General features: G+C 38.9%; 1 protein-coding gene across 7 annotated transcripts in view; it reads right to left on the reverse strand.

Annotated features, from left to right (window-relative positions):
- szt2 (SZT2 subunit of KICSTOR complex) overlaps positions 1-15,150 on the reverse strand; it is a 55,253-nt gene that overhangs the window by 17,984 nt on the left and 22,119 nt on the right. For 5 of the 7 annotated variants that reach the window (XM_029499279.1, XM_029499278.1, XM_029499281.1 and 2 more), the window contains exons 40-58: positions 14,865-15,003; positions 13,920-14,052; positions 13,562-13,682; positions 13,190-13,342; positions 12,670-12,772; positions 12,414-12,528; positions 11,466-11,553; positions 10,863-10,981; positions 10,502-10,666; positions 9,640-9,724; positions 9,004-9,171; positions 8,713-8,904; positions 7,850-8,049; positions 7,036-7,202; positions 6,075-6,172; positions 5,521-5,653; positions 4,579-4,709; positions 2,833-2,880; positions 515-636 (exon numbers count right to left, since the gene is read on the reverse strand). In XM_029499279.1, the coding sequence (XP_029355139.1) occupies positions 515-636; positions 2,833-2,880; positions 4,579-4,709; positions 5,521-5,653; positions 6,075-6,172; positions 7,036-7,202; positions 7,850-8,049; positions 8,713-8,904; positions 9,004-9,171; positions 9,640-9,724; positions 10,502-10,666; positions 10,863-10,981; positions 11,466-11,553; positions 12,414-12,528; positions 12,670-12,772; positions 13,190-13,342; positions 13,562-13,682; positions 13,920-14,052; positions 14,865-15,003 (2,480 nt within the window). The remainder of the gene's footprint in view (positions 1-514; positions 637-2,832; positions 2,881-4,578; positions 4,710-5,520; positions 5,654-6,074; positions 6,173-7,035; positions 7,203-7,849; positions 8,050-8,712; positions 8,905-9,003; positions 9,172-9,639; positions 9,725-10,501; positions 10,667-10,862; positions 10,982-11,465; positions 11,554-12,413; positions 12,529-12,669; positions 12,773-13,189; positions 13,343-13,561; positions 13,683-13,919; positions 14,053-14,864; positions 15,004-15,150) is intronic. The other 2 variants (XM_029499277.1, XM_029499280.1) reach the window with 2 other exon arrangements.

Genomic DNA, 15,150 nt, shown 5'->3' on the forward strand with positions numbered 1-15,150 from the left:
GCCACAGCGTCACTGAAAACAAATATACTTTAAGAGTATCACTGCTTCACCCCCACAAAGACAAGGTTTAAGTGGTGAAACTATAGTTAAAGTATTAGCATTTTACGCTCATTGAGGACTGGAGGCCACTGATGTTTACTGAACACGCCATGATGTCCAGGAAGCAGTTTGAGCTGAGCTTATCAGTTCCAGACAGACTATTAATTTTCTACTGAACTCTCTCATCAACAAGGTGCTTCAACCAGAGAGCCATCGCAATCCTAACCAAACCTATTTAACTACTGATCCATAAAAGATACTGCCCTCTCCCCCTAGACAGCTGTCCAAACCTGTGACTTTTTTGACTATTGAATAAACAAGAAGAGCAATAAGGAGAGAGCCTCTTCTGCATTTAATTCTACTAAAAATCAAGTGGCAGAGAATTCATCTCAGATGAAGTCAAACAGGGTGTTTGACGTTATTCTCTTTGCCTGAGGCATATTTACAGTACGGAAACTTCCATGTGTCATGTCACCTTTTTATCCAGGATGCTGATAAAAAGGAACCTCTGGCGGGGAGCCAGTCCTGCCCCAGCCTGGGTAGGACTGAATGGATCACTTTGCTCCAGAGCCTCAAAACGCTGGAAGCCTTTATGAGCTGAGCATAAGAGAGAGACTGAGTTAGATAATGAAATATCCAACATCAAGCAGCCTACTGTGGCCAGTGCCTTATTTGTACCATCAGTATAGTCCAATCCAGTATAATCAATAAAGAGCAGCAGGCCATAAAGTCATGTTTCACTGGGAGGTGCTTTTCACATTTATTGAAAAATACTCAGTGGGTCTTTAAGCCCTTAAACCAAATGGAATTAATTACATAAGGACTCTCAAAGGCTTTCCAAGGCTTGGCAGGAAATAGATGATGAAACGTTTGGAAGAAACAAACACAAATATTCATTGCATTAAGGTTCTACGGATCCCAGTGTCTATACATGTGTTCATGAAATTTGTTGTTAGCTGGAATGAAAGAGATAAAAGATGAGAAAAGTCAGAGATGATAATATTTGCGCTTTGATAAGATCTAATCCTAACCCTACCTTCACTAAAACAAGTAATATTGTTAGGGTAAATTACACTAGGATGCACATTGTTTTGTTTGGTTTGTCAGTGTTAACATATTTTACATTCAGTTTGGGCTCTGTTTTCATGCAGTGTGCGGCACAAAGTGCAGTGCTGTACTGGAAGAGTGCTCTTTGCCATGCAAGTACATTGTACATTTCATGTACACACATGAAAGGAGATGTAACAAAGAAGCTCAGAGAAACAATCAAATGCTTAAAGGAGTCATTGGAACTGGTTTGAATATTTGTTTGTGAGTCAACTACCCAGAGATCATGAAGCATGAAGTGCTTCAAGATTCTAGCTCCTGAATCTAAAACAGACCACTGGAAAACTCCCTAACCCTAACCCAGCAACAGCCAAACAGGATTCTCCTTACCAACTTGCAGCCAAATTAAATTTTAAGTAGCAACAGCTAATAAAACCTACTTCAGGTGGCACTGCTCATTTTAAAATGACGGTTAGCACCATGTTAATATGAGGAAAGGTTTTAAGGGGCTCTGCAAATCTTGATATTCTGTGTGTGTGTGTTAGTATCACCAAATAACACACACACTCAATGACCCTCATTTATCATCAAACATAAAAGGCGCAGGCCTGTGCATAAATATCTCATCAAGCTCAGTGTCAGAACAAATGTGTGTTGATAAATGTGGGGTTTGAAAACCATTGTAGGTTAGATCAGCTCACCCTTAAATATTCTCTGTTCACCCCTCACATTTACGACGTGGAACAGCAGAATGCAGCACAGAAAGGGAAACTTCCCAAGACTGAAATTGAGATACCAACATCAGAGATGGAATCAAATAAAAAAGTATTGTTTGGCAGTTTGGGAGTGAAAAGTGGCCTACAGGGGCTTCAGAAGAATGAAGAGATCCTTCTTGTCCCTGAGAACTCTGTTAAGTCTGTATGTGTAATGTTCTTCCAAAAGAAGATCTGCTGTGCTTGAAATCGGATCATTGTTGAAGCTCTTGTTTCCTTGGGGACTGAAGGCTCAGGACTATCAAACTGGATATTGGTTACCCTGCCAATGAACTCTGTGCATTTGGTCTTATGTCACCAATGAAACCCGCTGATTACAAAATACAGGCTAATCAAAATTAATTATAAGAATGATGATTATTCTAAGCTGTCCTACATATTTGTGTGAAAAATATGTTGAGATATGATCTGATATTAATCAGATTTTACTGTGCTGCACCGCAAGTCCCTGTTGGCTCACATTTAACCCTAAACCTCACGTCCAAATTGATAACTGTCAAGCTTTAAGTAGGAATGACCGTCCGCTCCATTTAAGACTGTTTACGCCAATTTTCTTTCATTAGTTTGTCTGATAAACGAGGGCTAACATGCTCACAGATATATCTTACTGCAGTCCAAAGACAAGTCCAGCTTGTGGTACCAATAATCCCATATTTCATGTTATCCCTTGTAGGCAATGTGCACACTCAATACCCAATATTTTCAACACGTTAACTGGTTGAACTATAACCAAATACACCCCTAAAATCACCTTAAGCACTCCACTTTAAGCTTGACACCATTCACAGAAACAGGGCCCGATGTCTTTGTTTGATGGGAAACACTGTGTGCTTCTTTGTGTGTTCATTTTTAAATGATGTTATCTGTTTACTCGCACGCACAATAAATAAAAAAGCACTCTGCGTCTCTGCAAAAAACAGTGATTTCAAACATCCCGTCAACATTAAAGTTTCAAGCTTCGAGGCAAACTTACGTGTGAACCTATTTAGCACTGGTGTGTTTTCCTCATCTGAACTGTCTTCTGTAGGCAGACAGAGATGGTACAAACAGCAAGGCAGCATGGACAGTGAAAAGGCAGCAACAAACTGATGTAAGCACACACTGGCATAATGAGACAGGTATGTTAGATAGCTAGCATGGACAGAGAAACAGAATTAAAAAGCAGTGATGACAAAGCCTTGACACAAAACACTTTTTTTTTTTTTTTACACTACACACAGGCGTTACACACACTACAAACACAGGAACACACTGCTAAGAGTCCGTACACGGCCATACCCTAATAACACATTGTTTTAACTTTTTCTCTACTTCAGTGAAGCGGTCTACTGAATATTACGATGCATACAGAAATGAAGTTACTTCTGCTGCCGGGGTTTCAAAGTATCTGGTGCATCGACATGGTTTAGAAACTGGCTGAGCTATGCCAAATATTGGTGAAGTGACATGCAAAGAAAAGAAAACATGTAGTTTTGTGAGGTACGAATCAGAGAAAGCATTGTTTTGTTTTGTTTTGTTTTTTTTTAATCAAACATTTTAAAACCAGCCACTGTGCTGCTAATGGTGATTAAATTAGAGGTTACTGCAGATGGACCTTCTTCCATCATCATCAGTAAGTACTGTGAATGTACAGGCCAGAAGACCTATGCTGCATGCCATTCCCCACTCTCTCTCTCCCTCCCTACTTCTTGTCACTTACTGTCATTGGAATAAAGGCACAGTCCAAAAAATAATACTAGAATTTACTATTTAAGGAGAAAATTTGCCTACCAAGAATGTGTATATTCAATTAGTCACTGCAGTGACTAATTTAGTATACATGGCCCCTTTTTTTTGGTTATTTGTTCGCATCTGCAGCTGAGATGAAAGAGAGCGTGTTTTCTGTACAGTCCAGGATCGTTTCTGATTGTGTATGTGACATAAGTCTACTCTAAAAGCCGAAGATGCTTTATTTTACAGATTGTAACCTCTATCCTCTCATCCTAATATGGTGTCTTCTTGTTTTAAAAACCAAGATGGCAATGGCAATAACTCTAACCAATGAGTGATCTCTTTGGTATTCCAATTGGTTTGAACCCCGTTTTTTTTACCCTGAGCAAGTGATTTCAGCTAGTTTGATACCAAAGAGATATATATATATATATATAGTTTTTTTTTTTTTAAATCACAAAGACTTCACACCTTCCCCTCAGATTTGCCCCAAGAGCATGTACGCTTTACTGGAAATTGAAATTAATCCCACAGTGGGATAATTCAATGTTAAATGAGCAAGGAAATTGAGGAGGAAAAAAAAACAGCTAATTATTAAATATGGTAAACAGTTTGTCGTATTTGTCTCCCTCCTGCCGTGGGTTGGGCTGCAAATATTTTAGCAATCCTCTTCTCAAATCAATGACTGAAGTAATGTTATAAGCTTTATGAAGATTGGTCAAATTATTAATGATTTATAACCACTTATCATCAAAGCCTGATATTTTATTTATTGGGGGTAGCTAGGTTTTCCAAATTATCTTTTTTTGTCTATTTATTATTTTATTTTTTTTTATCATATGCAATCTAGCAACTGGAAATAAAATAAAGGGTTAAAAACCTGACTGGCTACTGATCATGATCATGTTGCATTATCAGTGATTAATCATTTACTGTGTATACTAAACAGGCTTGCAATCACTGCAAAGGATAAGCATCAACACAGCTGGTGAATAGTTTCAGCAGTTACCTTGCTCTGTGCTACAATGCCACTGATGGAAGTTGCGGCCAATCAGAATGAAGCTCCTTGTAGCCTCTGGAGGGTGGCTGAAGTTCTGTACATTAGCAAATGGTACAAATAACTCTCCAGATGGGGGGCAGCTGAAAAGAATGAATAGATGGAGATAACTTTTATGGTGCTTTGCAATTCCCAGAGTTGTATCACAGTATTGGTCTGAATTATGATGTTGTTGACTCAACGTCTGGTCTGAATATGACTGTGGTCAGACATGTCCTACATCAGCCAATCCAGGAATTATTATCTGACAATCAATAATAATAATCTTGATAAGATTAATGTCTTTTTTCAATTGGCATGTGAGATTATAGGTTTCATTTTAGAGAGTCTTCATATTGTTTGAGCATGAGTGAATAACTTTAGTGATAGTTTGAAGCTTAGGTTCATATCAAAGTATACAGTTAGCAGTTTTTTGCAATGGATGAATTTCACTTTGGAAAACCAAAAGTAGTTATTGAGTCTGGTGGATTTTAGTTGTAAGGTATTTTGAGCCACTTTACAGTTAATACATTAAGACAGTGTAAGACAGTGGCTTTTCTATGGCAGCTTCTATTTTCTATGGGGGGGCAGTAGAGCTGAGGATAGTCTACTCCTTTTTTTTTTTTTTTTTTTTTTTAAATATCTGATAATTCTAGAGGAAGACCAACTCCTTAAATTTTTTATTGTCTTGGTTAAAGCCAAATTGAGTAGCTGAATTTTTAGTTAAGACAACAATAGACAGGGGAGTTAAAATTTAAATGAACACTATGTGACATGGCAAGATCATTGACAGCTGTGCAATAATCAACATCAATAAAAAGTATCACAATTGTGATGAACATTCAAATTTCTCAGAGATAAACATCACAATACACAAAATTATCAATCATTTTTAACCAAACACAAAAAGCTCACCTTGTCTTTTCAAATGCCTTCACAGTTGTATCACTGGCCAGGGAACTGACCAAACTGACGATCTCTGTTATGATGGAAGGCAGCAGGAAGTTTGAGGCAATTTCAGTTGTGCATTGCTGAATGGAGGGGCACCCTGTTCACCAGCCGTCCAGTCAGAGTGGCACGAACAGACGTAAAAAAAAAAAAAAAAAAAAAGAGAGAGGAATGTCAGTTATGATCCAAATCTCTCAATGTAAGTAGATGCAGTCTCTCTGTGCTCTGTGCTCATGCCACATTTCCGCTCTTTATTGTTCTTAAGAATTGCTTTTTTGTAATTTTTGTAAGTAATGTGCACTATTAAAATAAAAATTGTTTTTTTCAGTTGAATTTAAGTGCAAGGGCTTTAAACATCATTTTCAGCTTCATGTGTCTTGCAGACTGCAGTCAAATGCAGTCTTTATGTCACTGATGTGATTTTTTTACGGTTATGATTCACATATTTTATTTTCTATACATGAACAATCTTGAAAATCTCTGCAGAATTACCTCTCAGGATTACATAAAACAGCACTTACCAAGTTTAGCCATGAAAGTGATCCATGGCTGGCAGGTAACATGATAGATCGGATGAAGAGTGCCCACATCTCCCTCCTCCAGATGAGACACCTGCCTCCTACTCAGCCGCAAAAAAGCCACAATGCATTACGGTGTCACTCACACTCACAAAGAAATCAGTGCTGACAACATGTTCAGATGATTATTACAACCTTTACAGGTTTGTTGAATATTAGTTTCCTCCAGCTAATATTGGTGTTCAGATTCATTTATGTGGATGATGCTGTTAAGTCAACAGCGTCTAGAAAACTAAATATAAACTACTGTGTGCATATCTGATAAATATAACATATATATAGACCATAATGCATGTAAATTTTCATATAAAGGACCTTTTAAAACAATAACAGAAGCTTTACAATAAAAGAGGAAATAACTATCCCTGCACACAGTTATCAGAGACCATGCAACAAGGGCAGTTTGTCTGTATTTCAGGTGGAGACCCAATTATATAAATCAAATGATTTTAATTCAAAAGTTACTTGTTGTTTTTGCTTTTCATTTCCCACTATGCCCTTAATTTCTCCAAACCTACTGATGAAAATATCTTGCCTTTCATTAATGAATTAAACTGCTATGCTAGAAGCCCCGCCTTCTGGAGATCTGCCCATGTTCCCGATTTGCCAGATACAAATAAAGCCACTCTTTGTATGTTCACACACTGATATCTAGACAGGACAAACCTCAGTTTAGTTTCACTGTGTGGATAATCAGCATTGCAGGACTGACAATCGTGACTGAGATGTCAAGTTATGTGAAACTGGATAACTGGAGCATTTCTTGGGTGTGTTAATCCTGCTTTGTGGAACAGGCCCCAGGTAACAAGTTCAGAGTTCCCTCATACCACAACAAGGCTTTGGAGTCGCATTAGTAACAATTCTGGAAAGGGACATTACTGTTGCAGTTTAATTTGTATCCCACCTCTGGGCCTGCTCCAGCTCAATAGCAACAGCTTTCTCCTGGCTCCACTGCTGTTTTATGGTCTCTGTCTTGTGTCTTCTTCGTGCTGCTCGGCCCTCCTCACCTTTCTCTTGCACTATGTCATCAGTGGTCTTTGGGCTCCCAAGCTCCGATGAGTCTGCTTTACTCTACAAGGACAAAGAGGAATTAATTTAGCGCTGAGGATGGGAGGAAAAACCCAGGTCTTGTCTGAGGACTGATGACAAACATGCGATCTTAAAGCTTCTGTTAATGAGATTAAATGAGATTTAAAAAAATAATAAATAGAATAGCAGTGCACAAATGATTTCTTGGTAAAGCTATAATGGAGAAACTGTGTCCTGAGCATAGAGGGAAGCCACACCCTCTCTGTTATAATATTCATAACAGGACATGAGATATTTAGATCAGGTGAATTAGAAAAACCTCAAGGTGTATTTGCTATCCCTGGGTGGCCATTTAATTTGCTTCCAGCAGTAAAAAAATACTAAACACATTACAGAACATCATTAACAGGCTTGATAGCAGCAGGACTGAATGACCTTCTGAGCCTGTTTGTTCTACACTGTGGCAGTTTGAATCTGCACACTCATGGTAACAACACAAATTCCCACCACATGGGATGGCTTGGATCTGCCAAAACCAATCCTGTTTGACAGAAAGTGACCAGTGCCAACAGATAAAGACTTCATCTTGTCTTTAGAATTCATTCAATCCAATTATAGAACCCTATGTAATAAAATATAGAAATGCATCTTATGTAAGGTTTCACATTGACAGTTTTACAGGAACTAACCAGTATGTCCCAGAAACTCCGGCGTGTGCTCTTGCCAGTGGGTGTGGTGGACTCAGGTGTGCTGGTCCCTGTCATGGGAGAGGTCCCCAGATTTTGGGTGAAGGTGATAGGAGAAGGGCTGGTTTTAGAAACCTTTGGGCCACTGTGGTGCCTGATGCTGTCCTTCACTTCTTTCACCTCAGGCAAAGGATTCAACAGACCTAAAGACACAATTCACAAAAAACAAGAAAGATCATTTTTTGCAAACAGCTCCTTCATCTTTCAATTTTTTTTCTTCTCAAATAAGAAGCTGATATCTAAAGTTAAGCAGCTGCAGATTAGGGTTGCACAGATTGCCGTTTTCAGATCTCTATACTCTAAGTTGGGTTTGGCCAGATAAACTGGTGACTTGAAAATTCATTATGCATGTACAAATTCAAAAAACGCAAACGCCAACTCCATCCCCAGAATCAGCAGTCCTGTCAGTAGGGTCAGTAGAACAGCACCAGAGCTACTCGTCAGTGGTTTTATTTCACTGTTGATGTGCAGCCCAGAATCAAAAAGCTCTCCGTAACATTGTGACTCTGATTTGTGTTATTTGGGTTATTTGTGGTAACAGAAGAATATCTGTGGGCTGGACAAAGGATATGCACTACAAATAATCCAATAACACATAGACACACATTTTACTTCTGGCACAAAACACCACATTGTTCAAACAAATATTCAGCTACATCTACAGTGGTGGCACGTAAACATTAAAATATAAAATATAAATTCACCAATGGCGGACAGTTTTACATATATTGTTGTGTATATGCTGCTAATAATCACCAAATAATGCAAACAGGAAGATTAACAAAGAAACATCTGAAAAAACTCACCTTTACTCTCCTCTTTCTGCACTTTGATAGCTGGGCACAGCACACCCAGACAAAGAGGATTTGGCAAAACTTTCAGCTCCATGACAACATCACAGAGTGCGTGGCGCAGCGCCCCCTGCAGTTTATCACTGAGCTGTAAGGGGCTGACATTACCTTGTTCCCAGATCTCAAAGTGCACATACAGCTGTGGCTCTGTTCAGAGACAGAACAGATACCACAGGACTTAGTTTGTTTTAACAGTATTGTTTTATATCACAAAGACCAGTATAACAAAGACCTTGATGCAGTTACCTGAGCTGACAGGGATGGAGTCCACTTTAACCACAGTGGTCAGCTCCTCAAAATGGTCTGAGTGAAGGAGGGTGACGCAGTTCTCTGACTTCTGCAGTGTGGCACAGTCCTGAACCTGAAGGGGGTGACCTTGAGCATCCAAAAATGAGAGGGCGATGCAGGCGATCCCTAAGAGAACAGGAGATCTTTTGTAGAGCCTTCAAAACTGAAATATATTTCACACAACAGGTTTTAATTATTGCTCCGCAGTCCCACAGCATTTGCCTTCCTTCACAATAAGATATATAAAAAATATTAATCCCATGTATCAATAGCGTTAAAATATATAACATAACATTTATTAATCTACACAATGAGTGAGCAGCAAAATGCATGGAGTGGGTGTATGTCAAATCAAATTAAATCAAACCAAATCATAACAAAGTTACATCAAGGCACTTTACATATAGAGCAGGTCTAGACCAAACTCTTTATAAAATTATTTTAAGAGACCCAACAGATCACCTGATGAGCAAGCACTTGGCGACAGCGGCAAGGAAAAACTTCCTTCCTTCCATATGTGTTCAAGTAACACTAGTAGTCCTCTTACACTCAAGCTGCTGCTATCCGCGCGCGCGCACAAACACACAAGATTACCTTTGCCACCTGTCCCCTGGCCCCCAGGTTTGTTGTAGAGATAGGTATCTCCATCAGCCAAGTCACTTTTTAAATGAAAGTTGTGCTGCAATCAGAGCAAGAGAGGGAATCAGCTCATGGAATCTCTTATCACAAGTCACTCGCTGTTTTTCTCATCTTCTACAAGTAGTTGTTTTTTTGTTTTGTTTTGTTTTTTATCCCTAATGACTTTAAAAAGAACACTTTGTGACTGTCAGTAATCATGCAAATGGAAGATGCTTTTTTGACACGTTAACAAATCAGTAATAGTTTAAATGTTTTTTGTCCTTTATCCTTTCGAAATGGCTCACAGTTAAGCCTGATGTCAGCTTTCATGATACGTTACATTTAGGCTTAACACAGACTTTCTCCATTGTTTTTTATGTAAAGCAAGTGACAACCAAAATGAACTTTGGAGGTGTAGTATAATTTAGAGACATGAGCGCTCTTTCCCCCTGTCATCTGTCATGGTTGTTTAAGGAGCATCTTCTCATCTGCAAAATCTCATCAGCAAGAAGTGTCTATAAAGTGTTCCATTCTTGAGTCAATAAACAATGATCTTGAGCATTTCATTTTGAATATGTCTAAACCAATAGTTTATCACGTGATTATTCCCCTGTTGTCCATGTTTCTTGCCCAGCTGACTTTTTTCTTTGGCGAGTACATTGCTATCATAAGTGACAGATTTCAAAATAAGTTGAATTAAATACAGTTATCCTTTAAAGACAGGTAAACAATAGGTTTTGGTCTTCTTTTCTGGGCATTTAGTAAAACACATGTCAAATCCACCTTACAGTCAGCACATATTATCCCATGTTCTGACAGATGTAAAACTGGGTCATACCTTGAAATGATGTGCAGTGTTTGTGTCCGTGTACTTGGGTATATGCAGGAAGATAAGGAGATTCTGCCTGAGGTAGTGAGCCACGGCAGGCAGCCAGGGCAGACAGTGCTTGGGGAGGCTGAAGTTCATCACCTCAGTGGCTTGAGATCCTGATGGCTGGATGAACTGAACGCAACATACAAGGCTTTTATTCAAAGGCATTTCCCTTGCTGCATACAAGTGGGAAAAAGCCCACAAGTCAACCAGCGTACACAAATGGTTCTTTGCACACTGACGTCTCAGACCCACTAACAAACCCCCAGAAAATCCAAAAAGACATTGCATCTGGAAAAATTAAAACTCCCTTCCACTCAGTGTTTACCTCCACATCAGCCGGAGTCAGTTTACAATTTCTGACAAGCATAACAGTGATAATGTCCAGCGTGGTCTCATCCAGGCGCTTCCTCAGAACCTTCACCAACTCATCTGTGATCTCTTGGCCTGAACAACAACAAAAATATCCCAAAAAATCTGTGGGCCATTCTCCAAATACATTCACCTTTTGAGATTTTTTTATGGTGGTTCAACAGACTGTGGAGATTTTCTCATTGGTAAACTCTTGCCCTTAGTTGAACCCACACTGATAAAGTGAAGGAGGCTGGAGTTCCAGGGTATCTTTGTCCCTTAGATGCTCTCATACCTGAGATAAAGGGCAGCCAGTGTGGGGGGTTGCAGGGGCCAGAGAGTTAGTGCAGGGCTGAGTTTTTCTTTGTTTTTTTTTTGGGTTTTTTTTAATTTATTTTCTTTAGTTATTTTTTTTGTTTTCCTGCTCCAGGTAGTCAGGCTCCAATAGTAAATAAATACACCTGGATTGCATAACTGGCTGTGCCTTCATTTATTGGGCCTCACCTGCTCTTGTTGTACATTGAAATTGACCTTTCAAATTTGAATTGATTATCAGACCATTATGGACTGATAACCTTACCTGCACTTCCCACTCCATGCACCAGCAGGAGGATGTGCTTGTCCACTTGTCCAACTGGCCGAGCACCCTCCAGAGAAGACTTGGATCCCTGAAGACATTGACATCAACAACAATTTTGAAAATGTATTCTGACATCACTACTAATTTGGATGCATAATTAAGCAGACTCAAACAGACTAATTAAGCAGGCATCATCATGTAGCGAACCACTCCATCAGTTTAGGCTTAAAAACCTGTTTCCAGTTGAAATGCAAGGTTCTTCTTTGCTTAGTTAAATCAAGTTGGTGACCTTTTTGGCAAAATAGTGTTTATATGAAGGAAAAAAAAGCATGAGAATCAGTTTTCTTCAGATTCAAGGTTATCATATACACAAATAGCTAAACTAAATAGGGAAACTTAACCTTCTAAGCAACTGACCAGGTGATAGTTATGTTTGTTGTGTTTATGCTTGTCAGAACCTCTTAGAATTGTCACTGATAGTTACAAATTGCTGGTTTTGTTACTTTGTATTTGTTGACTTTTTCTCTGTATTAATATTCAGATTACCAATGATGATTCTTTGAAATATTCCATGAAATGACAGACACATCAAGAGTCTGTATATCTGGATGTCTCCTGCAACTGGGACTGGGACATCAAATATTTCATCCATGTTTCAATTGATTTGTTTGATTTGACTTAAGTTCTTTTTTTTTCTCCAAAGCATAGAAAACTCAGACTTTTGATTTGGCCTCACACTTCTACATCTACATACTATTGCTTTTTTTCTTTATGTGTGTGTGTGTGTGTGTGTGTGTGTGTGTGTGTGAAAAGAATTATACATGCGTATACATATAGATAGCATAGATAATTTTAGTTCGTTTTTGACCTTATCTTCAGTTAATTCTGAACTTCACTTGTCAATATGAATAATCATTTACAAACTGGCTCCTGCAAATGTTCACTAACCACAAGGTCCTCAGAAAATGATGGCTCTTGACTCCTAAAAAGCCCAATAGAGCGAGTCATGTGGAGGTTTCCGTCCATGTCAGAGTACTTCCCTGTTAGAGATGTTTCACAAAGTCTGTAAAGTGGAAAATGTAAACAGAAGAATAAGAACACAGTTATGTGCTTCTAATAATTTGAAAACAATGTAATTTTTTTATCAGTTTTATGAAACATCACCAATCCAGAAGAAAAACCTTTCTTAAAAATGAAGTCTGACCTTAGGTAGAAGACTGATTTTGTTGTTCTCTCCTGGTAAACAAACATATTTTTCCTGTTGACCACACAGAACGAATTGAGGACCGAGCGCAGGGCCTGGATGGCTACGAGAGAGTGAGAAGGCATATAAACAATATTAGTATATTTGCAAAACACATCTATTGGTTTTCGTGTGACCATTACTGTTTTGGAGAGAAAAAGCCACAGCTCTGCTTTATAAATATAATAATCTGAATGATGCCTAATGTGAATATAAAAAAATTAAATAGTATTAGTGGCCGAGGAGTAACTTCCAGCACTGAAAAGACTAGATTCCTAAACAGTATTAACTATGATTATTTTCTAAAATACGATGCATTCATCTTATATATCAGTACAGAAATAATCTCATGTTTATTTAGCAAAGTGTTAATCTTCAGAGACACATCTGTTGCTGTCACACATCCAGGGTACCAGGCTGAGTAATAGAGTCTATCATTCTTAAACAGAAACTTCTTTTTTTTTTTAAATCAACAACTCACCCCTGGACACCCCCATGTTGGGTCCTATCTTGAGGCGTGGGTGAACGTGAATTATTGTGCTCCACACTACATCACAGGCAAAATGTCCAGGGATGAACTGCATGGTTGCTGCTAGGTAATCTCTGGCCTGGTAGCTCTCCTCAGTGTTGTAATCTGTCTCACCAGGAAAAAAAAAAGAATCTATCATCAAAAGGGGGAGCAGATACTTACAAACACAGATACAAAGGATAGCTGTGGGATTAGTGAAGAAATTAAAAGGTCTGTTCATTGGAATTAGTCTTTCCCCTTCAAACATTTGAGTTGGGCTGCACACAAATCTCAAAAACACAACTCTCACAATCAAACCACTAAACACTTTTTCTCCTGACGTACCATCAGAGTTGTGGAGCCTCTGTCTGTATTGAGACTCATTCTTCCAGATGTCTTCCTCACTCTCAGCCACCAGCAGAGAGTTACACACGTGGCTATCATGTAGATCCTGCAGCAGCATACGCTACACACACACACACACAAACACACAAAAACAAATTTCATGCCTATGTAGCTTGACAAGTGAAATCTAACTGTTTTATCAGAGCAATGAGTCTGGATGCTTTGATGTACATGTCCATGTCCAATTCTAACTTGTCATAAGACAACTATGGTATTCAATTTGTATGATTTTATAAAAACATTTGTAGTACTCAGAAAGGAAATCTTTCTGATGTCCTGCTAAAGCTGCAGTATTCACCTGATTGACTATCCTGCAGAATTCTCCAATTTTCCTGACCACCAGCTGATGCAGCTGCAAGTATTCAGGCAGCTCCTGCTCTTCCTCCTTCTTCAACTCCTCAGCACTGCCATCCTTTCTTTCATTGAAGCCCCTTGGAAAATATGATAAATTATATGAAACAAATGGATCCAATCACAGCAACAGTTGAGAACCTTAGTATGACTTAATTTATAGTACCTAAAACATTCATGTTAGCAAGATCACATTTTTCCCTTCAGACTGAGTCACACAACTGTTTCCACCAATGTGAACGCAATGGTCTGATTAAACATGATGCAACTTTTTTTTTACTTCTCAACCTAAAAGTGACATCTGAAAGTGTTAGAATGCTCAGAAATGCTGGATAACTTTGAGCTGTAGGATGGCATCAGATTTATGTCATAAGTTGCAAAATGCTCCAGAGGAAATTATTTTATGTCACACATTAACTGCTGCATGACGTAAGTGCTTGTGCACAAATTCGACTACTGTGCTGTGCTGGCAACTGTGGGTGAGTAACAAAACATCAACACCAGAGACTGAGGCAAGCACAAGCGAATTTATGATTGGTCACTTTCAACGTGACCACATCTACCGGACCTCCTTGCACCTTGACTGAGGGCTTGCTATTGCAATAACTGAGTCTTGAGAACACATTTGGCGTTTGCGAGAGTAGAATTAGCCTGGAAGAGCTGTTTTCCCTCCAGCCGCTCGGTGAGCAGGAGCAGCTGTGAAAAGTGATTTATTTCTTGCTCACAGTTGCTTGTGCAGCTCTCGCAGTTGTTGAATCTGTGCACGAGAAATTATATTGTGCGAGTGGTAGTTAACCAGCATGAGCATGAGCATGTTTTATCACGCTCACAACTTTTGACACAAATCTGACGGCATACATAGGCTCACGCCATCTCCTGAGGTTTTTCTGACCTGGAGTGGGAGTAAACCTTTATTCGGTCCTGGTGGATCTTAACAATCAGCCAGAAGTCAGGCATCAGTGGTGACTGACACTCCTGCTCATCCAAGGTCAGGCTCTCACACTCAGAGTCACTGCTACCACCATCATAACCTTAAACACACAAAACAACATCACCAACTTATTTGATATCAAAGTCAGATACGGTCAGTATACCAAGAATAAGAATCAGAATCTACTTTAATTTTCAATACACAAAGAATTTGGTTTGGTGGGTTTTTTTTTTTTTTTGTTTGATTG

The sequence above is a fragment of the Echeneis naucrates genome, chromosome 4, assembly GCF_900963305.1.
Source record: "Echeneis naucrates chromosome 4, fEcheNa1.1, whole genome shotgun sequence".
In the NCBI taxonomy this organism is placed as follows: domain Eukaryota; kingdom Metazoa; phylum Chordata; class Actinopteri; order Carangiformes; family Echeneidae; genus Echeneis; species Echeneis naucrates.